The 13,884-nt window shown below is 37.9% G+C and overlaps 1 protein-coding gene across 1 annotated transcript; it reads left to right on the top strand.

The window, feature by feature from the left end:
- The first annotated feature begins 8,959 nt into the window (after positions 1-8,959).
- LOC125188761 (LRR receptor-like serine/threonine-protein kinase RPK2) lies at positions 8,960-12,677 on the top strand. The gene has a single exon (XM_048085809.1). It carries the CDS (start codon positions 9,089-9,091, stop codon positions 12,500-12,502), a length of 3,414 nt encoding a protein of 1,137 aa, XP_047941766.1. The 5' UTR covers positions 8,960-9,088; the 3' UTR covers positions 12,503-12,677.
- The last annotated feature ends 1,207 nt before the right edge of the window (positions 12,678-13,884 follow it).

The raw sequence follows: 13,884 nt of genomic DNA on the forward strand, positions 1-13,884 counted from the left end.
TTGTCTATTAATGGATGTGTTTATATCTACTTATCTATTATGTTGGTATGTTGACCATTTTGTTAATAATGTGTAGAAAAAGGTACAAAATATGTGGATGTGCAACAACCTTGGTTTAAGAGAATTTTTAATGGAGCTTTTGAATTCCAATCAGCCCCTAATGCATATCAATATCTTCGTCTTTGAAAGAGCTTCGCGTGGGTATCTCGCATGCCTCAATCGGAGTTCGTTAGAAGAAGTTACGACCGTTACAAGAACACTGCGTTGTCCAGAAACTTTCACGCGGCCGGGTGCATTATGACACTGAAAATTCACCTGGCCGGGTACGATAATTCAGTGCTGAAAGAGTCAGAAAGGGGTCGAAAATCTTCACGCGACCGGGTGGACTTTTTTGGCGAATTATTTAGCAGAAAACACGATTTTTGAGAAAAGAAAAAGAAGAAAAAAGATAGTGTTAAGTATCATTCTACACTTATCGCCTCCAACACTCACACACACCTCCAAGAACACTTTGAGAGAGAGAATTGAAGATTGAAGACTCTAGATCGGAAGATTGAAGACTTCATTCCTAGATTTATTCCACATGAGTTCTTAGTATTCATCTCTTATGTCTTTCATTGAATTCTTTGTTTCAAACATGGTTTTTGTGAAGAACATGAGTAGCTAAATACCTTTTGTAGAATTCTTGGTGATGATGCATTGATTTCAAAGTTTTTATCCAATTAATTTTGCTCTTACCTTGCTCTTGTAGTTATTTAATTATTCTTGGGTTTATTTCTTTCAATTGCTAGATCACCATTTGATTGTGTAGGATTAATTAAATTAATCGGGAGATGAAATAATTAATCTGGAAATAAGAATAATTCACACTTTAATGCAATAAAACTCGGGAGAGTTGAGGTTTTGAGTGAGGTCTTTGACCTAATCGAGCTTTTGGGAGTTAGGGGTTTTAGGATTAGAAGGGGACTTCAATCCTAGCATCTAATCTGCAGGTTTCTCACATCGGGAGAGGGTTTAATCTATAATTGTGGTCGACTTAGTAATTCTAGAGACACCAAAAGGTAAGGCAATTTGATTGGATAAGAGCTTGGAATTGTGCATCGGATCCTTGAGTTCTACAATTTTCTCCATATTATCTTTTCACTCTGTGTTTACTTTCTTTTACTTGTTTATTTACTTATTATATGCTCTTAGTAGTGTTAGAAAAAAATTAAACCTTTCTCGATTCTCTATATAGTAGTCAACGTTTGTTCGTGGTAGTTAAGTTGATACAAATTTGTCTCTGTGGGATACGATACTCTTGCTTGCTAATTGCTACACTGTACCCGTACACTTGCAGGTACTACTTGTGTTAAAATAAGTCGAGTCACTTAGTCTATTTTTTTTGGACGGGCCAAAATAATAAAATTTGTCTATTTTTCGTGGACGGAGGGAACTTATTATTAAGAAATCTATTTTATAAAAAATTATTGTTTAGTTTACTGATTCTAAATTCTAGTCGTATCATTTTATTTTATTTTTTATGAAATAATATTTATTTTTACAATTGTAGTTTACCGATTCCAAAGATGAATATGTTTTAGGGATGTGACAATTCTTCTCAAAGAATTGCTAGAAATATTTAGATAAAATTCTCTAACCTTATACAAGCGATACTCTACTATAACAATTAAAGAAAAACAAAACAAAGGTAATTGGAATGGAAATTATGATGAAAATACAAATACCAAACTATAAAGTCGAGGAAATCTTCTTTCCACAAGATAAATTATGCCTTGCTATAAGCTAGTGCTATCGAACGGGCATATTGTCCCCAAAGATAAAACGAATTCCTCCTAGCATGAAAAAACACTTAAAACCCGCTTGGCACCGACAAAGTTGATAGAGCTCCGAGAATCAAGCAATACAATGCTCCTAAAAGCTAAAATACACAATAAATGTACAGAATTTGAGTGATGAGGAAAATGCTTTTATATGTGTGTAATCCATATACAATTGTAACAACTCCATGAAATTAGAACACCATAAACCATAAAATTAAGATAATGAAGGTTATAAGATCACCTTCCATTACTCATGCCATTTAGGTGCCGCTCCCGTGATAATTTCCATATCGAAAATCAATTACCAGCACTAACTAAAACTATTTAATTTTTTAAAAGTTTTATATAGCTAATAAAGTAGTTTTTTGAATTTAAATTAAATTTTTTTATTGTTTATTTTAACTTTTAGATATTGTGACTAAAAATAAGTCTGGCTGCATTGTGTTATGAGCTGAAGTGAAAACTATTGCAACTGCAAAATAGAGCATCTGTTGATTTATTTGTCTTGCATTGTAGGTGACTTATCAATTATTAATTTTGGACATAAGTAGCAACTAAAAATAAATTAAATAAATAGAATAATAAACTGAATTAAAAAAAAAACAAATTAAAATGAATGAATCATTTAAAGCTCCCACTTCAGTAAATGCAACTGTTTAATTACCTCTATATAATTTCCATGCAGCTGGCTATAAATGAAAGCTTCTCATAATGCCCGAAGATAACGCTTTGCCCTCCTTAATTGAAACAAATACTCCCATTTTTCTTCTTTCTCAGAATAAACCCTAAAATAAATTCTTGTGTTCATCGTTTACCCTAGATAATTTCATCACAGATCGTAAATCATAGCAGAAATTCATAGACATTTTCCTTGTGGCTTTTCTTCAAAAGATTTTTAGTGGTTTCTTGGTTTAGGTATGTTCCATAATTTAGGCGTTTTCATTGCTAGCTATTGCTTGACAATTTGGTGATGTCAAGTTTCTTAAATAATTAATTAGCTTCATAAATGCATACATGCACATGTTTCGTAAATAATTAGGCATTGATTGATTTGTGATTTTCTTTAGCACCTTGAGCAAGAAGATTAGATTTGATAGAAATGTTGGAAAAATGTGCAGGTAGATGAGAGAATGGAAGGTGCAGAGGTTGAGAAGAAAGGAAGCAATGAATGTATGGAAGGGTACGATCGAGACCGCATCCCTTCATCTGTATTCTCAAGGAAATCAGAAACGCAGTGGAGCGGCACCTCAGGCGACTCCTTGTTCAGCCTTCATATGGGGAGCAGCAGCTTCTCCAACGACTACGCCATCATCAACGACAATAAATCTGGCGACCTACCGCGCCTCGACGAATGGCCTGTCTCCCTTCCTCCTGTTATGGAGCAAGAAGAAGGCAGCCTCCACTCCCGAGAGTCCTCGTCTCAAACCCCCAACAAACACGCCATAAGCCAAACCCCCGTCACACCATCTATTAGCCCCACGCTTAATTCTAAGATTTCCGATGCCAGCAACACCTCCTTTGCATTTCCAGTGTAAGATAATTTTTTTGGATGGGTAAATAAATTCAAATTTAAAGGCCATCCATCCCGCCAAGGACTTGAGCATGGTGTTGTTTTAAATGACAGGTTGGTGAGCGCTAGTGGGAAGGGGGAGTCGGCTAGGATGATGGGTATGGGCGAAGCGAGAGAAGAGGCACAACCGAAGCCGCGAAAGCCGCCTAATAAGTGGTTATCTTGTTGCTCATGCGCTTGGCCGCGCAGCTGATCTTAAGCTTTACTCCTACTTTTAGTTATTCTGTGGAGTACTTTTGTAATCGAATTACCTTACAGAGAAGAGAGAGGCGGCTGAGTGCATGGGGGCGTGGTAGCTGATAGACAGAAAATTTACATGTTTGAAGGGGTTAGACTTGGTTGTTTTGAATGCAAATCATATGACTTACATGCACTTTGGTCTATATTCCCATCATTTAATATTTTGACGTGTTTATTGAGTTTTCATAGTAAAAAGGGTTAAAAGAGATTAAGTACTAAAAATACGAAGATCGGAGCCGAATCAAGGGTGGATGACTAGCTTGTCTTGCCTCTCCAAAGTCTCGGCGAACCTTAGAATCGCATCCATTGAAAATCAATCCATCTTTGAGCCTTGATTTGAACCTTTTGTCTCAAACTCAAATTCAGGCCATAGATGAAACGGTCTTGCGTAACATTCTCACTCTCCTCGAGACCCACCTTTCTCTTCAAAGCAATCAATTCATAGTAATGTTCCATGACACTCTTTGGTGTCTTGCCTCAAATCTTGCAATTCTTCCCGGAGCTTATGGAAGTGTAATTTTGTAACAGCCCGCCTCCCTAGGGTATAATAAATACGGCGACTGCTACCAAAACGGACTTAAAAGCAATAAAAACATAGGCTAGGGTTTTATTTAAGATATTTGACCAAGGTATTAAATGAATTATCAAGCAATAAGTAAAAGGTTTAACCTAGAAAATCAATGAAGAATAGATACCATAAACTATGATCAAAAGTCAAGGTTCGACATAAATTCAACAAAAACCACAACCAGTCTCAATCTTCTCAAACCAAAGGGAAACAAGTTCAAAATGACCAAAAGCTACTAAAGAGTTTCAAAAATTCAGCGGAAACGACCAAAAGAAAGTGAAGCCGTGTATGAAGACACAACTACACTCGAAGTTCAAGACATCCATCTTAATTAATTAATATGCTCAACACCCGCCACCGCTCGTCGTCGTTCAACCTGCACATAAGGAAAACACATGCAGGGCTGAGTATTTTGAAATACTCAGTGAACTCGTTGCCAAAACATTTTATAAGTTATGCCACCCTTACCATAGTGAACTCGAGGTTTTACAATTATCAAAATAAATATTCAACGAGTATCACAAAAATATTTCCATAGACTGGCCAGTCAAACAACTCCCCACTTTTCTCATCAATTTCCACAATCACAACATTTCCATGGTGCGACGAAAGTGTGGCCACACTTTTCGCCCACGAGACCGGCCGACTAGCAAGGACGGCTCCCGATCCCACCGTGTACACAGCCTGGTAGGGTTTGCGGCCCTACTCAGACCCGAATTCGTTTATACATATCCATAGCCCTATAGCCCAATGGAGCGAACTCTCAAACTGGGCATCAGGCGCACAATATCACAACAAAACAGACATAGGCATGACATAACAGTTAAACCACCCTTATCTCTCCACATTCATAAATTTGCACATAAAAGAGTTTAAGAATAAAGCCCACCTCGACTGCTTAGATTTCAAGTATGTTCTTTCCCTTTGTTATCCTGCTTCGCAACCGAGGTTTCACCTTTTAATCACATAGGCACATACCGCAAATCAGTTTCAAAATCAACTCCTAAAACATGCATGTCTCAACGCTTTCCCTTTTCCCATCGACTTATCTTAATATCACCAATCAAAATCATGATCATCATATAAATTTCATTCGCATCTTAACTCTAGATCTATCATCAACATATATCACACATGAGTGTTTTGCCGACACACACACGACGCACACACACACACACCCACGATTTCACACATACACACATGCATACGTTTTCTATGTCCCTCATACCCCACTCTCACTCAAACCAGATGTATGAGGGTTCAAGAATACCGATTAATCGGTTAGAAAGAAGAGGACTAATATGAGAATACCTTTTTGAGAAAAAACGAACGATAGAAATCAAAGTATTAGCCTTGGTTCTTCAAAATTCTTGGATTAAACTTCAATTCTTCTCCAAAAGATGACGAAATATTGGAGAATAGAAGAAGAAAAATTGAGAGAGTGAGAGAAGAGAGGGAGGCGTGAAGTAGGGGTGGGGGGGCGAAAATTTGGTGGCTAGGGTTTAGGGGTTTCTCTTATTTATAGAGTTAAACAAAATCTCTAGGTAAATAGAATAGAATATTTGGGAAGATTTGATTCTCCACAATTAAATAAAAATAAATATTGTGGAGTAGGGAAGAAGAAATAAAAAGTGAGCTAGGGTTCAAGGCATGGAGATTTCGAAAATTATGGCCCTTATTTAGCCAAGATTTCGTTTGGTATATTTTACGGAGTAGAATAAAATATCACGGAGCAAAATAAAAATAAAAACCCTCCTATTGAAGAAAGGAAAATAGGCGTGTTCTATGCCTTATAAATAAGGAATGGATTTCTAATATTAACTAAAATAAGATATGGCAAGATCTTTTGAGGTATGGAAAGATTTGGTAGAATATTTAAATTCTAGGTATGGAAGGAAATCAAATAAGGGATCAAATAAAAATAAAATAATTCTTCCTTCCCAAATAGAGGTGATTTTCGAAAATCACCTAGAACAAGTATAGGTGTCGATTTCTCTCATCAAGAAATAGAGAATATTTGGATTTTTGGATTTAATTTGGATAAATATCCCAAGAATTAAATTAAATCCGGAAAAATAGAATTCCTTCCTCCAAAAATCAAGGGGTTCGAAAATCTCATAATTATGTGGCTAGTATTTATGGAAATTTTCCCTAATATTCTCACTCACCCTTAAACAAATAATTCACCTCATAATTTAATTAATCACATGCCACATCATATAATCAACAAGTTTGACTTTTCAAACTTCCAACGCAACCCTAGACACAACTCGGTCATAAGAACTCATGCAATAAATTCATTCCTCAATTAATTCTCGCTTCCCACGTCATCAATAAAATTCTAGGGCTCTAAAATTAGGGTTCGAAAATTCGGGATGTTACAAATTTGGTTACAAAGGTAGCCCTCGCACTTCCCCACTTATAGGGGCTTGCCTTCTTCTCATGAGGTCGGACCACCATGTATTGGCATGTCCCCTAATTAAACTCGGAATTGCAAGCTTCACGAAAAAAGATTTCTCTATGACTCCCACTCTAAGTAAGTGACGGGCTCAAACTCATCGTTGAATTCCAGAATAGTAATTTAAAGTTTCTTGATGGATTAACCTAACGGACTTTCTCATCTCCTTCATGGTACCTATCTCGATCACGTGTCTCATAGCCTCCGTGGTCCCTATTGTAATTGACATGCCGATCAAACTGTGATTCTCCTCTACCATTGCCATAGTATGACTTCAATATAAGGCTCTAGACTAGGCTCAAATGTTGCCAACAAGACAATTTTTTATTTAGGCTTTTGAACTTGACAATTTTTACACGGTTCGTCAAAAAATCATAAAAAAAAAAAAACAAATAGAACAACAACTTCAAGCATATATGTAACCAAGCAAAAGAAGGAACTTTTGGATTACATTGTCCACAAACATAGTACTTAACACATCCATGATGTTGCGGTTAAAATTTCAGCTCAATCTAACAACGAATGGCATATCCAATATTACATAGAACATAAGAAATCATACATAAAATAAAAAAGAAAAAGTGTAGCCTAAATTTACATGAACAAATAACCATTGATACCAAAGGATACGAACTCTTGCACATAAACCAAACAAGTTTCTCCCCAGAACTTGCTATTTAGCAAATCTCAAATGACCAAAAGCTCAACCCATAAAAAATTTAGCTAAAGAGGATAGAAAAGATAAGAGATAAAGAAGTGTAAGGGATAGAGGACTTTATTGAGACCTTAGACCTTCTTCAAGACAATGAAGACAACTTAGGTTGTTCAATGCATTTACTCTACGATGTGAGTTACCTAGGTTTGCATCATTTCCTTTCACCTCACCCAGTTAGACAAAGCTTATTCCATCAGCAATGCTACCAGACGAAGTCGATTTTATCTTTGGATATGACACTCCTAATCCAATAGCACTAGCGAGACGTATCTCATCCCGGGAATGTAGACATTCATTGACTCGGCTATTAACATTACGGTTTTGAATTTCAATTTATATATTTCAGTTATTTACAATTTGTATTTCTGTGACATTTTCCATTTCTTCAATTTCTATTTTATTTTTCTTTGAGTTTTATTCGACGGGTTCTTTATATATTTATGCAAATATTCAAAACAATTAGTATAACATAAATTATACTACCCCCATCCCTGAAAATTTGTCCAATTTTTCCATTTCCATCAGTCCCCCAAAATTTGTTCCATTTCACTTTTACCATTTTTGGTAGTGGACCCCATATTCCACTAACCAATCCGTACTCACATTTTATTATAAAACTAATATATAAAAGTAGGACCCACAATCTACTAACTTTTTCAACTCAATTTCTATAACATTTCTTAAAACTCGTGCTGGGTCAAAATGGGACAAATTTTAGGAGACGGATGTAGTAAGATATTATTTTAATTAAATAAATATATGAAACTTTCATATTAATAATACTCCACATGGATACTTATATTATCATGGGTAAATTTTAAAATATCAATAACATTGAAAGATCAGTTAGCAAACGACTGTTAGTTTGCTCGCAAATTTAAGAGTCAAGCTTTTTATATTCCAACATAAACTTTTAAAACAGCACTCTCTCGTCCCACAAAAATATGCAATCTTTCCTTTTTAGTCCGTATTCACTAACAATACTTTAATTATTTTTTTTCTCTACCTCTCTTACTTTATTAATTTTACATTAAAACCCGTGCCGACCCCAAAGTGCATATTCTTTGGGGACAGAAGGAGTATGATTTTTAATGTAAAATTAATAAAATAAGAAAGAGATAAATGTGTATTAGTGAAAAATGGATCTCACCCCATTGAAAAATGAAATTTTATAAAAGTTTTTATTTTTAGGAAGCACAAAGTATTTTGGTTAGTCAAATTTCATTTTGGGTACATAATTGGGGGCAGTGTCCGAAAAGATAAACTAACGAATATAAAAAACACTGAATCTATCATGAAGCAACCAACTGCTAATTCCCACGAATGGATTTTCTAAAACATGAACTTCTCTAGCAAAACTGTGACAAAAAATCAGCTGAAGTTTTGTACACATGATGGACCACGACATACTCGAAATTCTGGAGTAGGTCCCATACCTCGTCTAATTTCTAATAGGATGCTTCCATACACTCATCAAAGTTTGAAAAACCTTGTAATCGGATGCTCAAATAGCGTGAAAATAGGTTTGTATAGGCTGTAATTTAGAATGCTAATACTCGTACAACATAAAACTAAATAAACACCAACGCGTTTTCTAAAACGAAAAAACATGGAAATTGAGGAACGCTCTCTCTTCTCTTTACCATCGTAGACGACTCCAATTTTAAAATAGCACCAAAGGAAGGATCCGGGCCGGGCTTTTCGGGCTTCAGTAATGGGTCGTTTTTCTCTCATCATGAAATGGCACCATCTCCACAATCGCAAGCCGTTGAAGCTCTTGATTTTGCTCTTCATTTTGTTTTCAGCTCAAAATGGAGTGGTTTGGGGCTCCGATTCCGATAAATCCGCGCTTCTCGAGCTCAAGGCCTCAATTTCAGACCCCTACAGTGTGCTGAGCAGCTGGGGTTCCAACAGTCCGAATCACTGCTCGTGGGCCGGGGTTTCGTGCGGGCCGGGTTCGCGGGTCGTTGCGCTGAATATAACCGGCGGAGGTAATTCTTTGTCTTGTGCTCGAATTGCTCAGTTTCCGCTCTATGGGTTTGGGATTAGGAGGAATTGTTTGGCTGGAAATCGTAAAATTTTGGGTAAATTGTCTGCTGCTGTTGCTAAGCTTAGTGAACTCAAGATTTTATCACTGCCTTTTAATGAATTGAGTGGTGAAATTCCTGCTGAAGTTTGGGGTATGGGAAAGCTTGAAGTGCTTGATCTTGAAGGGAATTTCATCTCAGGCGCTTTGCCCTCTCAATTTAGTGGGTTGAGGAAATTGAAACTTCTTAACTTGGGATTCAATAAAATCTTTGGAGGGATGCCAACTTCTTTGTCAAATTGTACGGGCCTTCGAGTTCTGAGTTTAGCTGGGAATCAGCTGAATGGGTCAATTCCGAGGTTTGTGGGCGGGTTTAGGGATTTAAGCGGGCTTCACTTGTCCTTTAATCTGCTTAGTGGATCTATTCCAGTTGAGATTGGTGATAATTGTGGGAAGATGCAGCATTTGGAGCTCTCCGGGAATTACTTGACTGGTGATATTCCAAGAGAAATTGCTAAATGCAGTGGGCTAAAGACCCTTCTCTTGTACTCGAATCTGTTGGAGGAGGTTCTTCCTAGTGAGCTTGGTCAGTTGAGTCAGCTTCAAGTGCTGGATGTTTCGAGGAACAATTTTGGGGGCCCGATTCCACCTCAGATTAGTAACTGTACAAGTCTTTCAGTCCTTGTATTGGCAAACTCATGGAATCCTCTTCCAAATGTTTCGAGTTTAGGTGGTAGTTATTCGATGGAGAAGCTGTCATTGCCTGTTGATGAATACAATTTCTATGAGGGTACACTCCCTGATGAAATTACTCGTCTCTCAAGCTTGAGGATGGTGTGGGTGCCTAGAGCAATGCTGAACGGGGACTTCCCTGATAGTTGGGGATCCTGCAGCAACTTGGAGATGCTGAATTTAGCTGAGAACTATTACTCGGGGGAAATACCTGTCAGCTTTAGCAACTGCAAGAAGCTGCGGTTTCTTGATTTGAGCTCGAACCGGCTAGGTGGGGAGATCAGTGACAAAATTCCCGTACCTTGTATGGATGTGTTTGATGTCAGTGGGAATCATTTTTCGGGCTCAATACCCAGATTCAGTTACGAATCTTGTGCTCCTGTAAAATCCTTGTATGGAGATTCTACAGATACTTCTGATCCTTCTTCTGCATACTTGGCATATTTCAGATATAGAGCTCAGCTCGAATCCTCGTTGCCACTTTCTGGAGATGGGGATAGTTTCTTGGTGTTGCATAACTTTGGTTCGAACAACCTCAGTGGCCCCCTGCCACCAATGCCTATTGCATCTGAAAGATTAGGAAGCCAAACTGTTTATGCATTTCTTGCAGGCAGAAACAAGCTTTCTGGGACTTTCCCGGGAGCTTTGTTGGAGAAGTGTGTTCAAGTTAAAGGTGTCATAGTTAACGTGAGTTATAATGAGTTATTCGGTCAACTCCCAACTGAGATGGCCACAGGTTGCAAGTCCCTCATACTGCTAGATGCTTCCAAGAATCGGTTTTCTGGAGCTCTACCTCCCAGCATTGGCAATTTGGGTTCACTTGTTCTTCTGAACTTAAGCTGGAATCCTTTGCAAGGTCCAATTCCAAGCAGCCTTGATCAGCTAAAGGATATCAAACGTCTCTCTTTGGCTGGGAATAATCTGAATGGTTCAATCCCAGCAAGTTTGGGGCAGCTTTACTCTCTTGAAGTTCTCGACTTGTCCTCAAATTCTCTATCCGGTGAAATTCCAAAAAATCTTGCGAATTTGAGAAACTTGACAGTTCTCCTCTTGAACAATAATAAACTATCGGGGCAGCTTCCCTCTGAACTGGGAAATGTATCCTCTATCTCAGTGTTTAATGTGTCGTTCAACAATCTGTCCGGGCCACTGCCTCTCAACAGCAATATGAATCAGTGCAATAGCTTTCTTGGGAACCCTTTTCTTCATTGCCCTGTGTCCTCTTTGTCCTCACCATCTGCAGAGCAACAGGGAATAGTGGGAAACTCGCCAGGCACTGCTTCTTCGCCACCATCAACTCCGAGGCAAGGAGGAGGCAACAAAAGCCTTAACTCGGTCGAGATTGCTTCCATAACATCAGCAGCAGCAGTGTTCTCGGTTTTCCTTGCCCTCGTCGTTCTCTTCTTTTACACCAGGAAGTGGAAACCGAGGTCCAGAGTCAGCGGAACTGCTAGAAAGGAAGTGATTGTGTTCAACGACATTGGCGTACCACTGACCTTTGAGAACGTGGTGCGTGCTACAGGCAGCTTCAACGCGAGCAATTGCATTGGCAATGGAGGTTTTGGGGCGACATACAAGGCAGAAATTGCACCCGGTCACTTGGTGGCCATCAAACGCCTTGCAGTTGGCCGTTTCCAAGGAGTTCAGCAATTTGATGCAGAGATCAAGACTCTGGGCAGGCTTCGCCATCCGAACCTCGTGACTCTGATTGGATACCACGCCAGCGAAACGGAGATGTTTCTGATATACAATTATTTACCGGGTGGCAATCTGGAGAAATTCATACAAGAGAGATCAAGCAGAGCTGTTGATTGGAGGATATTGCACAAGATTGCTCTCGACATTGCTCGCGCACTTGCCTACCTGCACGACCAGTGCGTGCCACGCGTCCTTCATCGTGATGTGAAGCCTAGCAACATACTATTGGACGACGAGTACAATGCTTATCTGTCGGATTTCGGGCTGGCCAGGCTTCTCGGGACTTCGGAGACTCACGCCACCACTGGCGTGGCCGGAACTTTTGGGTACGTGGCACCGGAATATGCCATGACCTGCCGCGTCTCAGACAAGGCAGACGTGTACAGCTACGGGGTCGTGCTGCTGGAGTTGATCTCGGACAAGAAAGCCCTAGATCCTTCTTTCTCTTCCTATGGGAACGGTTTCAACATCGTTGCTTGGGCGTGTATGCTACTGCGGCAGGGGCGTGCGAAAGAGTTCTTCACAGGCGGATTGTGGGACGTGGGCCCGCACGACGATCTGGTCGAAGTGCTGCACTTGGCAGTGGTGTGCACAGTGGACTCGCTGTCGACAAGGCCGACGATGAAGCAGGTTGTAAGGCGGCTGAAACAGCTACAGCCGGCGTCGTGTTAGGGTTTAGAGTTGTAATTGTAGGTACTTGTAAATGAGAAGTATAGCTTCCTTGTCCAATTTTTCCATGCCATGTCTAAGGTCCTAGATTAGATTAGAAGAATGCATATATTTGTTTCCTGTATTTTTTATTTAACATCTCTTTGTTCAAATAATAGCAAAGCACAAGCTTCTTGAATCCAAAGAGTTTAGGGAAATCAAATGCTCTAATGTTCATGTACTACTTTAATGTTAGTTCTTGGGTGTTTTATGAGGTTAAGATCTTGGCCTTCGATTAATAATGATATTTAAATGAACTTAATAATGGAATGATGATGAGAAGCGAATTATTAATTGAATGCTGATGACAAATGAATTCATATCACTGGTGTTCACAAAGGGTCTTTTTTTAATTTCCTTTTCATGGATGCCAATAATTGAGTAATGAAAAATGTATGTAGTACTAAACTACATTGACTGTTTTTCTTTTTTCTTCTTCAAAATAAGCAATTAATGTATAGTATATGAAACTTTATTAAAGCCAATTACAAAAACAAACTGAATAACCCAATTTATTCAAATCTAACTAAATTATCAAAAGTTAAACCAATGTAGTAGTCAATAAAGATTTTTCCCTTTTCTCTCATTTTCTGATTCTTCGGCATTTCTCCGCAACTTTCATCTCCTGTCGTGTCAATTCGCAATTTCTTTTTCCAATTTGCACAGAAAGTGATATCCAAATTACAAGGCTTGTAATTTGTTTTTAAATCACCTCCTATCACAGCTACTGATTCTAATTACTATATTAGTTGTTTTTTAAACCATTGTGTTGTAACTACCGAATAATTTTCACTATTTCACTTTTATTCACAGTAAAGCTGACTGCATAGTACTCCTAATTAATCTTTAACCTTCTCTATTTTGATTAGTTAACTCCTAATAATTTTTTTTTATGGAATTTAGGTCCATGTCTCTTAACGTCTCATCCCTTCACTATTCATTGGTCTACTATACTTTTCACCATATCTCTTAACTAAGAGACAACACCTGCATCCCTCCAGCTCTTAACTATCTCATCTCTTATCTATTTATTCAATTTCATATTTCATTTTTTATTTCTAATAAATTCAATTAATAAAAACACAATTTATTAAATAAAAGAAAATTACAATTTAAAATTATAAAAAAAATAGAAAAACACATAAATTACAATCTTGAAAAAAAATAAAACAGACATAATTTAAAATACTAGATATTAAAAATTGCACACTTAAATTTAAAATCTCAAAACTCAAATCATAAAAAAAATAGAGGCAAAGAAGCAGAAGAATAATGTTTTGAGATGAAGAATGTAGAGTGTTTGAGTGAGAATAGAGAGTTTTTTTATGGTGGATAATTTGTGGGAA

The sequence above is a fragment of the Salvia hispanica genome, chromosome 5, assembly GCF_023119035.1.
Source record: "Salvia hispanica cultivar TCC Black 2014 chromosome 5, UniMelb_Shisp_WGS_1.0, whole genome shotgun sequence".
NCBI classification, from domain to species: Eukaryota; Viridiplantae; Streptophyta; class Magnoliopsida; order Lamiales; family Lamiaceae; genus Salvia; species Salvia hispanica.

Excerpts from the sequence above, each read along its gene's own strand:
- LOC125188761 (XM_048085809.1), top strand. The coding sequence starts at position 9,089 with ATGGGTCGTTTTTCTCTCATCATGAAATGGCACCATCTCCACAATCGC.